General features: G+C 47.2%; 1 protein-coding gene across 13 annotated transcripts in view; it reads right to left on the bottom strand.

Moving 5' to 3' along the window:
* The window catches only part of JAKMIP3 (Janus kinase and microtubule interacting protein 3), a 326,613-nt gene that overhangs the window by 169,650 nt on the left and 136,579 nt on the right, over positions 1–20,384 (bottom strand). For 6 of the 13 annotated variants that reach the window (XM_075348478.1, XM_075348481.1, XM_075348482.1 and 3 more), the window contains one exon: positions 2,203–2,418. The exons of the other annotated variants lie outside the window; for them this stretch is intronic. In XM_075348478.1, coding sequence (XP_075204593.1) covers positions 2,203–2,418 — 216 coding nt within the window. The remainder of the gene's footprint in view (positions 1–2,202; positions 2,419–20,384) is intronic. 13 annotated transcript variants of the gene reach the window in all.

Here is a 20,384-nt window from a genome sequence, read left to right as displayed (position 1 = left end):
AAGATATTTTCTTCCCTGTTCATGGGAAATCTGTGTACCACCATTTCTCTGAAGCTATATCTAAGTCTAGGGTGACACGACCGCATATTCTCTCATTCGAGAAAATTGGTGCAATTATCCTAAACATACTCTGATCAGACTGTGATCAGAGTGTGACCTTATTTTCTCAGATGTGATGAAGATAAAAAAAATGTCTCCACCTTCTCCATTTTGTTGGTCCATAAAAATCGGACCAAACTCGGATGTCATCTGAAGCAGTTCAGTTCTTCCCACACCATTGACTTGCATGGCCAAGTGCAAGCCGATTTAGAGATGCAAATCATACATACTTTGATTTTTTCCTTAAATAGACTCGGTTTGAAGAATAAAACAGCCATGTGCACGGCCCCATAGAATAACAATGGTCCGAGGGCGACCCAATGCTTTGTCGGATCACTTTTAGACCAAATATACAGTCATATGACTTTAGCCTTACACTGAGAGAATGAAAGTGGGAGAGCGGAGACCCTTCAAGAACAGAAGCTCTGACAGATCTGTAAGGCTGGCGTCACACGGGACGATCTATCGTGCGACCACACGAGCGATCGTACCCGCCCTCATCGTTTGTGCGTCACGGGCAATTAGTTGCCCGTGGCGCACAAAGTCGTTAATTCCCCGTCACATGTACTTACCTCCCGGACGACGTTGCTGTGGGCAGCGAACATCCTCTTCCTGAAGGGGGAGGGACGTTCGGCGTCACAGCGGCGTCACACAGCGGCCGGCCAATAGAAGCGGAGGGGCGGAGATGAGTGGACGTAACATCCCGCCCACCTCCTTCCGTCTGCAACACTTTTACAAAGCACTCAGCTAGATAAAGAACTTAAGCTGTGTTCACACATAGCGACAGCGACAACGATGTCGCTGTTACGTCACCATTTTCTGTGACGCAACAGCGACCTAGTAAGTCGCTGTTATGATCGCTGCCTAGCTGTCAAACACAGCAGACGCAGCAGTGATCATAACGACACGTGTCGCTGTGGAAGCCATGCTGCACTAGGTAACTAAGGTAAATATCGGGTAACCATTACCCGATATTTACCTTGGTTACCAGCGCACATACTTAGCGCTGGCTCCCTGCTCTCCTAGCCAGGGTACACATCGGGTTAATTACCCGATGTGTACTCCGGCTCCGGCTATGTGTGCAGGGAGCCAGCGCTAAGCGGTGTGCTCTCACGCTGCCAGTGCCGGCTCGGTGCTCACGTAGCTGGAGTACACATCGGGTAATTAACCCGATGTGTACTCTGGCTAGGAGTGCAGGGAGCAGGGAGTCTGCACTGACAGCTGAGAGCGGCGGTGCTAGTAACTAATGTAAATATCGGGTAACCAAGGAAAGGGCTTCTTAGTTACCCGATGTTTACCGTGGTTACAGCTTACCGCAGGCTGCCAGATGCCGGCTCCCGGCTCCCTGCTCGCTTTAGTTCATCGCTCTCTCGCTGTCATACACAGCGATGTGCGCTTCACAGCAGGAGAGCGACGAGCAAAAAATGAAGCAGGACATTCAGCAACGAGCGGCGACCTCACAGCAGGGGCCAGCTCGTTGCTGGATGTCACACACAGCGACAGCGACGTGTGTGACACCACCTTTACACTCTGCAGCACCAAATGGTAGAAAAGTATTTAAGAAGTTTCTTAACTTTGCATTTAGGAAGCAAATGAACACTAAAAACATGCATGGAAAAGTCTTCATAGCCTTTCTGCTAACCTACTAAACAGACAATAGCAAGGACAAAGAAGACTAGAGGAACTGAGTTCAGTATCAGACTACATTCTTGGCTTGTTTGTAGTCTGTTACCATAGAAACATAGAAGCTGCATAGAACCTGTAAAAACAACATATTAAAAAAAAACAAAAAAAACTTAAATCAAGACCTATTGCAAAGTTGCTACATTTTAACTTAAGATAACCAAGGGCAATACAAATTCCTATTGAGGCCGACACAATGGTCCTTTAAAAACGGCCAAATGTTTTTACGAATAGCCCCAGAACTCTAACTCTCGAAATACAAAAAAAAAAATAAGCAAGTAGTAAAAACAGAAAAAACAATCAAAGACAAAATGGAACAATAATAATAATGAAAAAAAAACCCATAAAGCTAACTAGCGAGAAGTCTATGGGTCGTCGGGAGGATGGATTCTTAGCCAGCAACAAATAAACCATTCTTACAGGGCTCCCCGAATGATCAGAAGCTTCTCCTGCACCACTTGCACAAGGAAGTTCTCTCTTTGGGCTACTTAGATGGCGGTCAGACTCTTTGAATTGGACAAGTTGTTCATCTAAAGCCTCCTTTTGGAGCTGCAGTCTTTGAGCATTCCCGGATTGAACACCTAACTCTTTCTCCAACATGTAGACTGATCTGTTCTTAAATTTAATTTGATCCATCTATAAGGAGAACAGAAGAAACATCACTTTTATGCAACTGTACTGGGTGATTCCAGCACCAGAAACCAATTTAAAAAGGCCCAGTCACTTGGTCAAAAGCAGAATTTTTTTAAAAATAGTCATACAGTTACACAGAGATTATTTAGTGCTCATTTTTATGTTGTTTCCAAAGGGGTGTGGCTTACAGGATCCTCAGGGGCGTGTCCTTAGGTTTATCTGTATTAATACACTGCTCCTTTGGTAAATGCCATAAAAATTAGCACTAAATAAAAAGGCACATAACCATATAAAGGATTTTCTCCCACCCCCCCAAAAAACAAAAAATTGAATATCGGACAATAGGGAATAAAATTTGAAAAAACTAGCCAATTTTTAACTGGAGACAGATTCATCATTTTTGAGCTCTATTCACATATCTGCCATATTAAATATTTATATTCCTTATAAAATAAAAATTCTGCGAAAAACTTTTGTCTGCTTTGTGCCAATGATTATTATTCCTCCAGCAAATGCATGAATAAATTGACAACTGGGTGTTACCATTTGTCTTGTCAATGGAACATGTACCTAAAAAGTTTGACACTGTTCACTCAGGGCTAAAATAGTGATAGAGATTGTAGCGGGGAGGGGGACATAGTAATGCCCAGCTGGCATTTTGCTTATACACCTCCAGGAGGAGTAACAGAGGAATTGTACAAAGCAGATATTCCAAAAACTTGTGAGGATATACAGTGTGTGTGTGTATATATATATATATATATATATATATGTGTATGTGTGTGTATATATATATATATATATATATATATATATATATATATATATGTGTATGTGTGTATATATATATATGTGTATATATATATATAATATATATATATATATATATATATATATATCTGTATGTGTATATATATATATATGTATGTATATATATATTTATTTATTTTTTACATATACACAGACAATCATATTTTATGTTTCTACTCATAAATTAATCTATAGGTTTTGATGAAGACACATATAGAACGACGAAGGGTTTTGATTAAATGAATGGAGGGAATGGATGTAACATGTGGACATGAATATTAAGGGTTAATGTCAGAGTTGAGACAATATCTTTGCAGGACCTGGCTTGGCGTCACGTAGGTCCTCTGTGGCAGCCAGATTAGGGCAGTGTTAGGCTATGTGCGCACTTACCGGATTTTGCCGCGGATTTTCCGCGGATTTGCTGCATGTTTCGCTGCAGAAAATGTTCATAACATCTCTGCAGTGAATCACCAGCAAATCCTATGGAGAAAAAAAATCCTGTGCGCACTAGGCAGAATTTGACAGCTGCATGTTTTGCTGCGGAAATCCCGCAGCAAAAACAAGTGCGTGTCACTTTTTTTCGGCAGGTAGCTGCGGGTTTTCCCTAATCTAATGTAAAAATCACGCAGGGAACAGCTTGCGGAAAAACCGCACCAAATCCGCACCAATTCCGCACCAAATCCGCATGCGGATTTGGGTGCGGATTTGATGCGGATTTTTTCCGCAGGTGATAAGATCTCTGAGAGCCTGCGGAATTTACGCAAGGAAATTTCATTTCCCAGTGCGCACATAGCCTAAATGTTCTCAGCCAGCGCTCATTTTCTCTCGTTCGCAGGTATAAAAACAACATGAAGTAAGGACTTTTGCTGGACGGCACAGCTCCATTCACTGTATAGTGGCCGTTCTCAGATTTACAGCTTAGCTCCTGCTCATTTCAAATGGAGCTGAGGTGCAGTACCTAAGAGCAAATAGAGCTGAGGTGCAGTACCTGAGAGCAAATAGAGCTGAGGTGAAGTACCTGAGAGCAAATAGAGCTGAGATGCAGTACCTAAGAGCAAATGGAGCTGAGGTGCAGTACCTGAGAGCAAATAGAGCTGAGGTGAAGTACCTGAGAGCAAATAGAGCTGAGATGCAGTACCTAAGAGCAAATGGAGCTGAGGTGCAGTACCTGAGAGCAAATAGAGCTGAGGTGCAGTACTTGAGAGCAAATAGAGCTGAGGTGAAGTACCTGAGAGCAAATAGAGCTGAGATGCAGTACCTAAGAGCAAATGGAGCTGAGGTGCAGTACCTGAGAGCAAATAGAGCTGAGGTGCAGTACCTGAGAGCAAATAGAGCTGAGGTGCAGTACCTGAGAGCAAATAGAGCTGAGGTGCAGTACCTGAGAGCAAATAGAGCTGAGGTGCAGTACCTGAGAGCAAATAGAGCTGAGGTGCAGTACCTGAGAGCAAATAGAGCTGAGGTGCAGTACCTGAGAGCAAATAGAGCTGAGGTGCAGTACCTGAGAGCAAATAGAGCTGAGGTGCAGTACCTGAGAGCAAATAGAGCTGAGGTGCAGTACCTGAGAGCAAATAGAGCTGAGGTGCAGTACCTGAGAGCAAATAGAGCTGAAGTGCAGTACCTGAGAGCAAATAGAGCTGAGGTGTAGTACCTGAGAGCAAATAGAGCTGAGGTGCAGTACCTGAGAGAAAATGGAGCTGTGGTGCAGTACCTGAGAGCAAATGGAGTTGAGGTGTAGTACTTGAGCGCAAATGGAGCTGAGGTGCAGTACTTAAGAGCAAATAGAGCTGAGGTGCAGTACCCGAGAGCAAATTGAGCTGAGGTGCAGTACCCGAGAGCAAAGTGAGCTGAGGTGCAGTACCTGAGAGCAAATTGAGCTGAGGTGCAGTACCTGAGAGCAAATAGAGCTGAGGTGCAGTACCTGAGAGCAAATAGAGCTGAGGTGCAGTACCTGAGAGCAAATAGAGCTGAGGTGCAGTACCTGAAAATGGAGCTGAGGTGCAGTACCTGAGAGCAAATGGAGCTGTGGTACAGTACCTGAGAGCAAATAGAGCTGAGGTGCAGCACCTGAGAGCAAATGGAGCTGAGGTGCAGTACCTGTGAGCAAATTGAACTGAGGTGCAGTACCTGAGACTGGCCACTAAGCGGTGCAGAGAGCTGTGATGTTTCGCTCCATTAACTATTTACATGGGCACCACTTGAGTTAAAGGGAACCTGTCAGCAGAAATTTCGCAATAAACCTAAAAGATTCCCCTTCTACAGCTCCTGGGCTGCATTCTAGAAAGGTTCCTGTTGCTATTGTGCCCCCTTTGAGACCTAAATAAATACTTTATAAAGTCTTACCTTTTTGTATGCAAATGTTTTTTTATGGTCACGGGGGCGGGCTGTATTGCGTCTGTTATTCACCTCCTGCCGCTTAACGCCGTCCCCATTGCTCATTTACATACAAGAGGATGCCCTCCTCATGTAACTGTCCTCCCGAGGTCTCCCGCATGCCCAGTGCCACTCTCGCGGGACTGAGCACTGTGTAAAGCGTGACCGCTGGTGAGGTGATTGCGCAGGCGCGAGATTATGGGCGGCGCTGTGATTGTCATCAGCAGCGTCATCGAAGTACCCACCCATAATCTCGTGCCCGCACTTTTCCCACTGCCTCCACCGTTATGTGCAAGAGCTGGCCATATGAACCCACGTCACCTATTACCGCAGGCGTGAGATTATGGGCGGGTACTTGAATGACGCTGATGATGACAATCACAGCGCCATCCATAATCTCGCTCCTGCGGTAATAGGTGACGTGGGTTCATATGGCCAGCGCTTGCTCATAACGGTGGAGGCAGTGGGAAAAGCGCGGGCACGAGATTATGGGCGAGTACTTGGATGACGCTGCTGATGACAATCACAGCGCCGCCCATAATCTCACGCCTGCGCAATCACCTCACCAGCGGTCACGCTTTACACAGTGCTGTCCCGCGATAGTACCACTGGGCATGCACGAGACCTCGGGAGCACTGGGCGGCGTCCTCATGTATGGGAATGAGCAATGAGGAACGGTGTAAAGCGGTAGGAGGCAAATAACGGACGCCAGACAGCCCGCCCCCGTGACATAAAAAAACATTTGCATACAAAAAGGTAAGACTTCATAAAGTATTTATTTAGGTCTCTAAGGGGGCACAATAACAAGAGGAACCTTTCTAGAACGCAGCCCAGGAGCTGCAGAAGGGGAAACTTTTAGGTTTATTGCAAAATTTCTGCAGACAGACTCCCTTTAAAAATTACTTTTTTTGAGGGGGGGTGTGTCAGGCCTCCACTGACCTGATATTGATGACAGCCTAAAAAGAGGTCATCAATAAGGTAAATCGTGAGAAACCCTTTAAATTATTTTTGCTGCTATAACAAAACTTTTTTACATTGTACATTTGATAATTCACCATACTAAAGCGGGCTTTACACGCTGCGATATCGTTAGTGAATTATCGTCGGGGTCACGATGTTTGTGACGCACATCCAGCTTCATTAACAAGATCGCAGTGTGTGCTACCTACGAGCGACCTTAAACGATCACAAAAGAGGTCAAAATCGTTTGCCGCGGAGAGGTCGTCCTGAAACCAAAAATCGTTCTCTGCTTATTAGCGATGTTGTTCCTCGTTCCTGCGGCAGCGCACATCGCTGTGTGTGACACTGCAGGAGCGAGGAACATCTCCTTACCTCTGTCCACCGCCAATGCGGAAGGAAGGAGGAGGGCGGGATATTTCGCCCGCTCATCTCCGCCCCTCCGCTTCTATTGGACGCCTGCCGTTTGACGTCGCTGTGTCGTCGCACAAACCGCCCCCTTAGAAAGGAGGCGGATCGCCGGCCAGAGCGACGTCGCAGGACAGGTAAGTCCGTGTGGCTAACGATTTGCCCATGTCGCACAACCGACGGGGGCGGGCACGATCGCTTGCGGTCTCGCTAGCAAGATCACAGCGTGTAAAGTACCCTTTATACTTTCCAATCATTAAAAAAAAGACACAAAAGTTTTACATTTTGCCATATGTTTAATGAACTTTTGCATAGATGTCTCACACAAAGTTACATTTCCGAATGGCACTCCATACATAATCAAAAAAATGTCAAAACTGTCCTAAAAAAACCTAATTATTGAAATAATTTTAAACTCAAAGGCGTCGCCGTCTATCCATCTTCTAATATTGCAGAATGACAAACATTATCATTGGTGGGGATTGGACTCCCTGGGACACCCACTGATCCATTCCTTACAATTAAGAGACCAAGGTCTGCGTAGCATTTCTCATGAGTAATGGTGCTAGTAATTCACTATTAAGTAACTTCATTCAATGGCCAAGAACAACAGGGACAATTTTAGAGGAAACTTGTGTCAATTGGTTCATGGTGCCCAAACCATGGGCGTCAGGAATCAGCGCCTGGATGTGTGAATGCAGCCAGATAGTTAAAAGTTCCATCCAGGGGGGCGGAGCCGGACATGGCCGAGTGAGGAAGCAGCTTCTCTGAGCTCCTCTCTGCAGAACTCCATAGCACTGGCCCAAGACTCCAAAATGGGCAAATTAACGGGCAAAAAGGCCACAGCACGAACCCCAAAGAAGGCTCCCATGGCTCAAGGCAAAATCGGGGCATATCTGTCTAATCCACGGGGCTCCAGCGCTCTATCGCAGCCCGAGCTGGAAAGGCAGCAAGAATCGCGGCCTGCTGACCCGATAACTGACCTCAAGACGTCGGTGGAGAGGCGGGGGTCGACAGTGGAGTCGCGGGGACCCGGGGGAACCGCGGTGACCACCGATAGCAGTGACGGTCACGGGCCGGGGGATGTGCGGAGGAGCGGCCGACAACATGAATCACAGGCCCCACTCCAAAATGGCCGCCGCACGCTTCCAGACCAGGCCCTGCAGCGTCAGCAAGATGACCCCTCAGCGGCAGCATCACCGCCCGCTACTCCTTCATCGCAGCCCGCGATGGGAATGGAACTTCCCGGTGGCCGGCAGAACATCGACTTACCTCCGGTCGCTTCCAGATGCCTAATGCCTCTTCAGCCTGCAGCACACACGCAGACAGGCTCTGGAGCGGCGTTCGGGAAACATCCATTACAGCAGCGCTCCCAGAGTGAGGGGGCCCCGCGGTCACCAGTCTCCCGCGTTGTCAACAGCACCACCGATGGAGGTAGGAAACAAAACCCGGGCACCCCGGCCCCACCGCATACCAAAATCTCCAGCCCGCAGGCGATAACTGGACTGGGGGAGGGGGGAAGGGGCACAGTCATGGCTGGCGACAGCAGCCCCCCATCATTTGCAAAAGGCACAATTATTTACCTGACGGCCCCCCCTATAACACCGCCATATACGGGCACTAATGTGGAGCAGAGGGGATCCTACAGCATCCAAGGGCCCCAGGACCAGACTGGGGGAAACCTCCAAGGGCCCCCTCCTTATACTCCCCCTGCGAGGTGGTCCACGGGCTCCTCAAGGGAAAATAGCCCGACGGGCCCAGGAGGTAGCATGGTGGCAACCACTAAAGGTCAGTGGAACGATGGGCCCAGGGCACCAGGGACCCCTCCACAACAGATTACCACAGTAGCACACTTGGGAGGAAATATAAGCACCTCTAGAAGTTCACAAATACTATATGACCCAGCTTTGCAGGACTCTATCGGCTCTTTTTCCACAACATCTTTCTCCACTAATGTGATAAATGAAGAGCGTCCAGCATCCTTAGCAGACCTACGGTCCCTTTTCCAAGCAATGCCCACTAAAAATGATATAGCTGCTTTGGCCAACCAGGTAGTGGCAGAATGTAAGCAAGAATTTGCCCAGCTACGGATGGACCTTTCTTCACTCACCCAAAGGGTGGATGTCCTTACAGACCAACAAACAACATCTCAAGCTGACATCCAATCTGTCCAAGCCACACTGCAGGTTCAGTCCAAGCAGCTATTCTCTCTCCAACAGCATGTGGACGACTTAGAGAATAGAAATCGAAGAAATAACCTGCGTATCAGGGGTCTGCCGGAGTCAATTGCCCCTCCTGACATACCTTCAGTCCTTATTTCAATCTTTAATAATCTACTAAAAAGACCACCCGGGGCCCCCCTGGAACTTGACAGGGCCCACAGGGCATTACGCCCCCCGGACCCAGGGGACCCCCGCCCGAGAGACATTGTATGCAGGGTGCACTATTTTGCAGCAAAGGAAGCTATCCTTCAAGCAGCTCGAAAGAAACAGTCCCTAACGTACAATGGATCTACAATACGCATCATGCCGGATCTTTCGAGACACACCTTAGCTCAGAGGGCGGTTCTCAAACCCTTGTTGGATGTCATTAGAGAAAGGGGTCTCCCGTTTCGTTGGGGTTTTCCCTTTTCTCTGTCGGTACAAAAAAATTCAAGATGGTGGGTAATGCGGTCACCAGAAGACCTCCCATCCTTTACCTCAAACCTGGGTCTACCCCCAATCTCCATCTCTCAATGGCCCACCACCTTGCTCCAACCGTGGGTCCCAAGGGAACGCCCAGCCCCTCCCCACGCAAATCCATCCCCCGTTCATGCAAGGGGACTCCCCCCGAGAGAGACTCGGGACCGGAGATTGGGCCGTCCGAGATAAAGGTCAAGATATCGGGGACTACCCAATGTATCGTAAACTTTAACTAGCTAAGTACATAGACTTTACTTTCTAACCTGCCGAGTGCCCAAGGCCCTTATTACTCAAACTTTTGATTATATGCGCCAGTGTTTATGGTAATCTCTAATGTTAACAGTATACTACGGAGCTATCAACGGTTATGTCTGATCTTTTTCTCCCCCAAGTAGGTCGGGACCCTCTGTCTTGCCCGGGTGAGGCGGACAAGCTCCCCCGGAACGTTTGTTCTCAGCTAGTGTATTGTGCGGGAGCTATACTCCTGCTGTTTTCTCTGCTTCAACTCCTATTCTTTTTACTCTTCATCTGCCTTTCACAGTTCACACTTCCTTCTCCCTCCCCAAATGGTGGCCGAGACGGGCTAGTCCGTCCCTATATCTCATGTACCTATAACACCTCAATCTTTTACAGATGGCCAACCTGACAATCGCCTCCTTCAATGCTAAGGGTCTTAACGTGCCGGAGAAGAGAGCACAGGTCCTCTACCACTTCCACAAGCACAAGGTGAAAATAGTATGTTTTCAAGAAACGCATTTCAAACAGGGACACGCCCCTATCTTAAAGAACAAGTACTACCAAACCTGGTTATTTTCAGATAACCCAGAATCCCGCTCAAAGGGAGTGGCGATTGCCATTCACAAGTCTCTTCCACATCAAATTATAAACTGCACATCAGACGGTACGGGACGGTATATTATCCTCTCACTAATAGCTGGAGACCAAACATTCACAATCATAAATGCTTACGCCCCAAACCAGAGACAAGATGACTTTCTGGCTAGCCTTGCCGACACTGCGATGCCCCTAATTAGAGGTACAGCAATTCTCTGTATTGACCTTAATGCTACTCTGGACCCTACATTAGATAACTCCAAGGGGAAGTCCAGCATTTCATACACCACCATCAAACGTATCAAAAGGGTTCTATTAAGTATCCAGTTGTTTGATACTTGGAGAATAACACATCCGTCAGATAGAGACTATAGTTTCTACTCGCACTCACAAGACTCCTACAGTCGTATAGACTACATCTTCATACAGCACAATGCTCTCCCTTGGGTCCGACAGACTGGAATAGGCAGCATATTGTGGTCAGACCACGCCCCAGTATACTGTGAGGTAGAGGTTCCTTCCCTCCCAGCCCCTGCGGGAACATGGCGGCTTAATGAATCTTTGCTCATGGATGAGCTCTGTGTTTCTGATGTGCTGACCACGATCACTCATTTTTCAGAGGATCATTTGGCAGACGACACAGCCCCCACGTTTAAGTGGGAGGCACTGAAGTGCGTCTTGAGGGGCACTTTCATCAAACATGGAGCCCGTATTAAAAAAGAAAAAGCCCAGAATCTAACAGAGGCCCTCCGCAGGGTCTCGGGGTTAGAGCTTGCTCATAAGCGAGCTTTATCAGCCACCACCTTACAGGCCCTCTTGCAGGCCAGATTACAGGTCAAGAAATTGTTAGATGCGTCATACCAGCGCCTGTTGCAAGTGGGAAGGGGGAAATTTTATGAATTCGGGGATAAGCCGGGCAGACTATTGGCAAATGCACTGAAGGAAGGGAAAGCCCACACTCTAATTCCCTGCATTAAAAATACAAGAGACGAGATGCTCTATGCTACTCCTGATATCTCTTCTGCCTTCCATGCGTACTATTCCAAATTATACAATCTGACCCCTCGGTTTCCTGAGATAGACCACGAGCCCCCTACAATGCCCTCTCCCTTTCAACCTCTTAATCAGTCCACAATTGAGGACCTCGAGAAGCCATTTCTTCTTGAGGACATTCTGTCAGTAATCCGTGACACACCCGGTAACAAAAGTCCCGGCCCGGATGGATTCCCAGCCAAATTTTATAAGACGTTTGCAGAACAGTTAGCACCCCTAATGCTCCTTTCTTTTAACGCTATATCAGATGAGACCCCATTCCCTCCCCACTCCACGACAGCTCATGTGGCTTTGCTCCGAAAACCTGGTAAAGACCCTACCGCATGTAGCAGCTTCAGACCAATATCGTTGCTCAATGTGGATTTGAAGATCTATGCTAAGCTTCTTGCAAACAGACTCAATCCCCTTTTGCCAGATCTGGTGCACTTGGACCAAGCAGGATTCGTTCCTGGTAGGGAAGCAAGGGACAACACCCTAAAAACCCTAGACCTGGTCCAACATGCTCACACCCAAAAAATCCCCGTGATGATGTTATCGTTAGACGCCGAAAAGGCATTCGATAGAATTTCCTGGCATTCTATTTCTCAGACTTTGTCCCATGTTGGTTTTGGTCCAACCTTCTCATCTAAAATTTTGGCCTTATACTGTTCCCCGACCGCGCGTCTAAAGATTAATGGCACCCTGTCGAGTCCCTTTGATATCCATAACGGGACTCGACAGGGATGCCCCCTATCCCCATTGCTCTATATCTTAGTCATGGAGCATCTGTTGTCGGCCATCCGGCTTAACCCCGACATACGGGGGATTAAAGTTGCCACTCAAGAATATAAATGCGCCGCCTTCGCGGATGACCTACTTATTTATGTGCAAAACCCACTCACTTCCCTTCCATCCTTAATGCGTGAACTCAATCGTTTTAGCAAATGGTCCAATTTTAAAATCAACCTTGACAAATCTGAAGCCCTAAACATATCACTTTCCCAAGCAACAGTAGATGCTATAAAACCAAACTTCCCCTTCAAATGGCCACCACACGGCAGTATCGGCTACCTAGGTATCACTATCCCATCTGATGTAACCAGACTTTTCCAGCTTAATTTTCAAAACTTTCTCTCCAAACTCGAGAGGGACCTGACTGTATGGCATAGAGGCACCCTCTCATGGTTCGGTAGGATCAGTGCCCTCAGGATGACAGCCCTGCCCAGACTGCTCTACTTACTCCAGACGGTCCCGGTATATGTCCCGGCGTCGTATTGGGTAAAGTTACAGCGCCTGTTTAATCAATTTGTGTGGTCCAAGGGACGGTCCCGACTCGGGAGGAATGTCCTAACTAGGACCAAGGGGGCGGGAGGGGTGGGGCTGCCTGACTGTCGGCGTTATTATCTGGCTGCTGCCCATGCAAGGGTCTTAGACCTCTTACATAACTCTGGATCGAAGCTCTGGGTCCGCCTGGCACACGACCTGTGCCCCTTATCTATGCTATCCATGCCATGGAACTGGCCACTTCTTACCAAACATAAGATAGGAATGTCCTACACCACTAAACAAACATTACAATCAGTACACTCAATGCCACGGATTAAGCGCCTGCTCCAGACTCAGGGACCCCTCATGCCACTGACGGATAACCCTGACTTTTTACCAGGGGCATCGTCTAATAACTTTTTGGGAAGCTCAAAACAGAACCCCCTGAGACTGGGACAGGTGGCACCAGAAGGGGTTCTTCTCCCACTTCCGGACATTGTGGGGCAGAGAGACTTCAAAATGCGGTTCTACTTTGAATATGCCCAACTTAAACACTTCATAACCACGCAGGGGCTAGACCTAACTTGTCCCTCATCCCCAACCCCTTTTGAACTTATCTGTACAGGGATACCCGACACTAGACATGCAATATCAAGGATTTATGGGATCTTGACAGCAGCAGCAGAAACACCACTTCCTCGCTTCTGTACTGCTTGGGAGGCAGAGCTCGGCCAGACATTCTCCAGGGATCAATGGGAACGATGCTTCCGCCTGACCCACAAGTCAGCGGTTGCAACGAGAATGCAAGAGACTTGCTACAAAATTCTCTCCAGGTGGTACAAGGTCCCGTCATCCCTTCATAAGTGGTGCCCCGAAATCCCTGACACATGCTGGCGGTGCGGAGCACAGGGAGGTACCATGGCCCATATCTGGTGGTACTGTCCGAGCTTGGCGGCCTTCTGGAGCAAGGTGCTGGTGGGCATCCAGGAGGTCACAGGGATCTTAGTCCCCAGTCGCCCCGAGGCAGCCCTATTGTTTATGTTTAAAATACCAGAAAAGGTGTATAAAAAGTCTCTTACCGGACATCTACTCCAGGCCGCCAAGACAGTAATCCCACGACATTGGAAAGACCCTACCCCCCCGTCCATAGAGGAATGGGCGACAGAAGTAAATGTAATACACCGCATGGAGATGGTAATGGCTCAATCGCGAGGCCAGCTAGTGGAAGCCTCCTCTAAATGGTATCAGTGGGAATCTTTTCTCTCTGACCCAAGGTTTCTTGCCCTCGTTGACCCTCAGTAAATAAGACTCTCAGCTAGCCACACCTTCCATAGTCATTTGCATTCTTTTCAGGTTCACGCCCAACAGACGGGACGCCAGCCTCGGCCAACATACTCCTATCCACATCTTTCCCCCTACGGTTCTCCCCCTCTTGTCTCCCCCACCCACTTCTGATCTACTCTTTTCCTTGTTCATCCTTCTTTACCTTTACTTTGGTTTCTTGTTCTCTATTAGTAAGTCATGTTGTTTGATTATTTCCTCAACGACAGTTGTAAAGATTACTGAGCCTGTGGCCTTTAGCCGCCGTGATGGCTCCTTGTTTATCAAAATTGTATTCAATGGTTTGCAATGTTGTTGTACTCTTTCCTTTGAAAACCAATAAAACTTTAAATTGGAAAAAAAAAGTTCCATCCAGGGACCATCGAGAGAGACGAGACAAGTCTGGCGTCCCGCCCAGATGTCTTCTTCTGCAACTCTATAGTTTATTTTCAGACCTCACCCATGTGTACAAGCAAGCATAATACATAACTATATACAGTGTGTCCACCCATATCCTGTCTACCGCCATTCACTTGAGAGCGGCGGCAGCTATAGGCATAGAAGTGGTGTCTAGGTATAGTAAAGTAGCCATGCGCTACGCAATGAAACCACCTATAGCACCACCTGGTGGAAAACAACAGATAGAATTTTTATATCGAAAACGGAACGAGATAGAGAAAAAAAATGAATTAAAAAATTGTAGGGCATCATCAATTCAATACGAATCGACACCTTGCATACAGAAATTCTATGATATGAAACCCATGACCCCCCAAAACATTGAATGCTGGTCACGCATACTATGCTCATTTAACTTTGATGCTCAAGTGGCCACCGTCAGCTGCAATGCACATCTGGTCTCTGCACAGCATACTGTATCTTGCTGCACGTTGTGCAATATGGTAGGTGACACGTTTGCACAAGCATCTGTGATACGTCGTCGTAGGTCCTGCAATGTTGGTGGAGGGGTCGCATACACCTGCTGTTTGATGTGACCTCACAGAAAGAAGTCCAATGGGGTCCGGTCAGGTGAGCGTGGAGGCCACTCCACACAGCCACCATACCCAATGACTTGTAGGAAGGTCTCCATGAGGTATCGCTCCACGTCCGCAGCCTTGTGAGTTTTACACGTTCTTATCATAGCATTTCTGTATGCAAGGTGTCGATTCGTATTGAATTGATGATGCCCTACAACTTTGTAATTCACTTTTTTTCTCTATCTTGTTCCATTTTCAACATAAAAATACTAACTCCGTTGTTTTCCACCAGGTGGTGCTATAGGTGGTTTCATTGCGTAGCACATGGCTACTTTACTATACCTAGACACCACTTCTATGCCTATAGCTGCCGCCATTCTCAAGTTAATGGCGGTGGACAGGATATGGATGGACACACTGTATAAGGGTATGTGCACAAGTAACAGATTTGTGTGCAGATTTTCTGCACAAAACTGCATGTATTTGCAGGAAAAACGCAGCAGAAAAAATGCAAATTTTTTATCGTGTCTTCACTTTTTTTAACACGATTTTTTTTATTTGTTTTTTAGTCATGGTGATCGCAGGGGTTCCTACGCTGTATCCCCGCTATCACTACGGGGTCTCCGGTAGATGTTACAGCTTGGAAATGGCTCTCATTTCTCATTACCTGGAGTGGTGCCCGGCAGCTAAACCCCCTTAATGCTGCAATCAATATAACTGCTGCATTCTGAAGGCAGGGAAAGGAATCGCTTACCTCTCCCTGGCGATCGGATTCCTGTAATGCGATCACAGGGACCAGATTGCTGCCATAGCAACCCTGGGTCGCTACCATCATGACGACCCCAGGTTACTGAGCTACGGAGAGCCTTACACGCCATGCCGGATGCATGGTGTGTGAGGCGAAGTATTAGTGCTGCAATATAATCCACTATAGTGATAAAGCTTTGCAGGGGATTATATCTGCAGGGAAAAAACGCAGAAACAAGCGACATGCTGCTTCTTTTTTCTGCAACAAAATCTGCAAGGAATAATAAAGCAGCGTGTGCACAGAAAGTCACGATTCTCATAGACTTTGCTGGGATGCATTTTCCTTGCTTTTATTGATTAAAATATGCAAGAAAAAAACACATGAAAAAATGCAATAAAAAAGCAACATGTGGAGATATCCTTAAAGGAGTTGTTCACCCACATTCATTATTGGCCACATTGATATTATGTTGAGAAACAATGTTTCTCCCAAATACCTTGTGTTGCCAATAGTGGCTGTGAGTGGCGCTATTGTCGACCACTCTTCCCCATCTCCTGACCCCCGGCTCCGTTACCTCTGGGATCCAGTGATGTCACGTCAACTTCCAGTTGACCTGACATCACCGTGGCTTGCCCCAGTCTTGCTGAGTGACTGGGCTGTGGGCGGCATTTCACTGGTCATCACAGCCCAGCATCACTCCTGCTTGCGCACTCTGCAGTGAAGGAGGAGGGAACGGAGATGATGAGCTGTGATGCTGGGCTGTGATGAGCGGTGAAACGCCGCCCACAGTCCAGTTACTCAGGAAGACTGCAGGCCGCCTCAGTTGACATGACAATACCGGATCCCAGAGGTCACGAAGCCTGAAGGTTACGCGAGGGGTTTGAGTGGAACACAATAGCACCGCTCAGAGGCACAATTGGCAACACAAGGTATTTGAGAGAAACCTTGTTTCTCAAAATAATATCGATGTGACCAATAATGAATATGGGTGAACCACCCATTTAATGTCATCATCTAGACGAGGGGTCCAGGAGCCTGTGATGTGTGGTTCGCAGTTGTATTCCTGCTTGCTGCATTAGCATTAGGTCTAGTAAACATGGTGACTTTTGAAAGAGTCTCCACACAGGACAGCAAATCTGGATTTACATATACTGGTCCTTGTGGTTTAGAGATAAATTGAATAGGTTGTCTACTACTAGGACAATCATAGGACAATCAGCACCAGCTTCCTTCTCCCCATCTTTGGTCCAAACGAGTTAATCAACAGGAAGTGAGGTCAGCTGACCTCACTTCCTGTTGATTATTTGTTTGGTCCGAAGGCGCTGAGAAGGAAGCCGATACTGATTGGATACGGAGCTCGAGTGATGTCACAACACCGTGTGAACCCTGGCACCACAAACCTGCAGATCGCTGGAAGGGTGCTGGTACAGGAGGTGCGTATAGGCTTTATTATTTTACCTGGGGGTTGTCTTAAAGTGGACAACCCCTTTAAATATAGTGATTTGAAGTTAGGAAGATTCTGCCAGATAGAGATGGTCCTTGAAGCTGGTGGTGGGAGCTCTTGATGCAAGAATACTGAATGGGGATAATGTGGGAACCCCTGGTTCTTGTTGTGATTTCTGTGGGAAAGTTTTGTCTGTCATTATACTGGTAATGGTGGCACTGGGTGTCACTACATTGATGGGATGAGAGCTGGATATCACTACTTGGGGGTCTGTATGTGGCTCACGACCTTCTCTCAGAGGTGAATGCAGGCCTCTGGGTTAGAAAGGTTAGGATCTATATAGAGTCCTATAGTATGCCCTACATAATGGCTGCATTAATGGTAATCTGTTAATACAGTAAAATACATTGTAATCACAGTGACTCCATGCAAAGCTTAGCAGAACGCACACAACGTATCTTAGCTCTGCTTAATACAATCCCGTTTCAGGCATATTAAATACTTCTGGGGTCATACTGAGACCATCATCCTGAAGTTACATCACTAAGCAGCTTAACTCTGCAAAATGGAACATAAATGCAGGATTGGGGAAGGGCGCTTGAGTCATTCGAAATCTGTCCTTGTGGTGTGACGTGGAGACTTCAGAAATATGGAACAGCTGAGAGCGGAGACACTGCAGAAGATACAGCCGAAACATCCATCAAAGCATGTGAAGAAATAAGACATAGTATCCTTCCATAATACTGATAATACTGAGAAAAAAGCACAGAAATTCATAATCCAAAGTAGAACGATTAAGGGGACTTTCAATTTTCCAACCAAAAACATCCATGTCATCTCTCTTTCCCATGTGATCAATCTGGAAGTTTCTATCCTGAAGCGGGCTTTACACGCTACGATTTCGCTACAGCGATCTCGTTGGGGTCACGGATTTTGTGACGCACATCTGGCCGCTGTAGCGATATCGTTGTGTGTGTCTCCTAGGAGCCATTTTGGATTGTTGCAAAAACGTCCAAAATCGCTCCTCGTTGACATGGGGGTCCATTCTCAATTATCACTGCTGTCGCTGGGGCGAAGTTGTTCCTCGTCCCTGCGGCAGCACACATCGCTACGTGTGAAGCCGCAGGAACGAGAAACATCTCCTTACCTGCCGCCGGCCACAATGCGGAAGGAAGGAGATGGGCGGGATGTTTGTTCCGGTCATCTCCGCCCCTCCGCTTTCATTGGGTGGCCGCTTAGTGACGTCGCTGTGACGCCAAACGGACCGCCCCCTTAGAAAGGAGGCGGTACGCCGGTCACAGCGTTGTGGCAGGGCAGGTAAGTACGTGTGACGGGGGTGCGCGATTTTGCACGCGACGGGCAGCGATATGCCCCTCTCGCAAAAACGATGGGGGTGGGTCTCATGCTAGCGATATCGGGACCGATATCGTAGCGTGTATAGCCACCCTGAGTGTCCCATAGAGTTTTGCACAAACTTCGCCGATTGTCATTGTGGCATTTTGCTCTGTTCAGATTGCAAATTCTGACACTCTGTCCGATGGTGTCTCTGGTGTCTGTGATCAACATAGGCAGACTCGGGCGTCGACCTGCTGTGTGCTGATTCATACGCAGGCTAGTAAGAGTTACTCTCTACTAGTTTGCTTGCTCCTTTAATCACATGTTGTGGGCAGACCTATCACTTCTGCTCCCCTCCTATTTATGCTGGTTGAATCCTTCTACCCATGCCAGCTATAGTTTATTCTATGTTGGTCTGTGAGGTGTTTTGTACCAGACTTGCTGGTGCAAGTTGTCCTTTAGTTGTGCCTATTGCTTGGAGCAGTTGTGGAGTTTACCCCTGTTGTTTTATACTTCCTTCCTGCTCTTGTTTATCTCCTGAATCTCTTATGGTCTTTAGGTTTCTGTGTGTGCTGTGTGATAGAGTTTTGGTTTTCCCTTGTCTGTTTTTATCTGTGGATTTCTACTCACTCCTGTCCTGTCCCTCCCTGGGTGGAGAGGGAATCAGATTATGTCTGATCAGTAGCAGGACCAGGAAGGAGACTCAGGCATCTTCACCATTAGGAGTATCCTTGAGATTAGGGATAGCATAGGGCCATGTTATCTTGAGGGACAGCTTAGAAGCCCCGGTTCCCCCCTATCCCAAAGTCATTGTAATACTGAGTTCCTTTTTAGTTTCAATATTTAGCATCAGTTACCTAATGTTCATAAGCAACATTGCTCTTGATGTTTAAGAATGTGGCAGTCACTAAGGCTATTCTTGCACACTAAGACAAAATTAAGCAGCCATGTAAAATTCCGAGAATGTAAAGTCGTCTTGAAGACCAATCCTCTGTTCACAATATTCATCCATGTAACTTATCCAAAGCAATTTATTTTATCAGTTTTAGATGAGGGTCCGACTTTTTGAGCCAGTCGTAGATATGGGGTACAATGCAGCAATGCCTTTATTCGTTACTTCCAATCTTCCTTCCTTTCTTGTAGTACATTAGCTTGGAACCCTCTTATCTTGTATCCTGGTTACGACCAATTGTGAAATTTTATAAGGTGGATTTCAGACATCGAACAACTCAAAGTGAGACAGTAGCAAGGTTGAATAGAGAGCGGTGCAAAAATCCAATACCTGGTTGAGATTTTAGGAAATTCAGATGTACAAAAATAATGAGAACGGTCATGATTCATGCATGGCTCTGCCGCCGCTGAGCTGGTGCATGTATCCTGTCTCTGGGGTTTAGGTCTCATGGGAAGGGCTTTTTCGGTCTTACCTCGTTCCAGAGGTCACGCCGCCATATCTTAGTGCTGCTGCCTCTGGAACACCGCCAGTGATAGTTCCTGGTCTGCAGCGTGTGCAACTGGTTCCTGTGAGTCTGACTCAGATGTGTCCCACTACCCAGCTTACCTCTCCCTGACCTGTGTCTCCCTTATACTCTCTGTCCACCCTGTCTGCCTGACTCTGGTCTCATCCCCCTTCTCTGTACTTACTTGATCTCCCGGCTTCTGACCTTGGTAACGTTTCCTGACTTCAGCTCTGTTTTCCCCTTGTGGCTCTTGAATGTTACTTCCTGGCTTCTGACCCGTTTATGGCTTGCTCACTCTCCTGAACTGACGAGACATCCTGGTTTGGACTT

Source organism: Anomaloglossus baeobatrachus, chromosome 5 (genome assembly GCF_048569485.1).
Source record: "Anomaloglossus baeobatrachus isolate aAnoBae1 chromosome 5, aAnoBae1.hap1, whole genome shotgun sequence".
NCBI classification, from domain to species: Eukaryota; Metazoa; Chordata; class Amphibia; order Anura; family Aromobatidae; genus Anomaloglossus; species Anomaloglossus baeobatrachus.
Note: the sequence above shows the minus strand (reverse complement) of the source record. Positions and strands in the feature narration are given on the sequence as shown.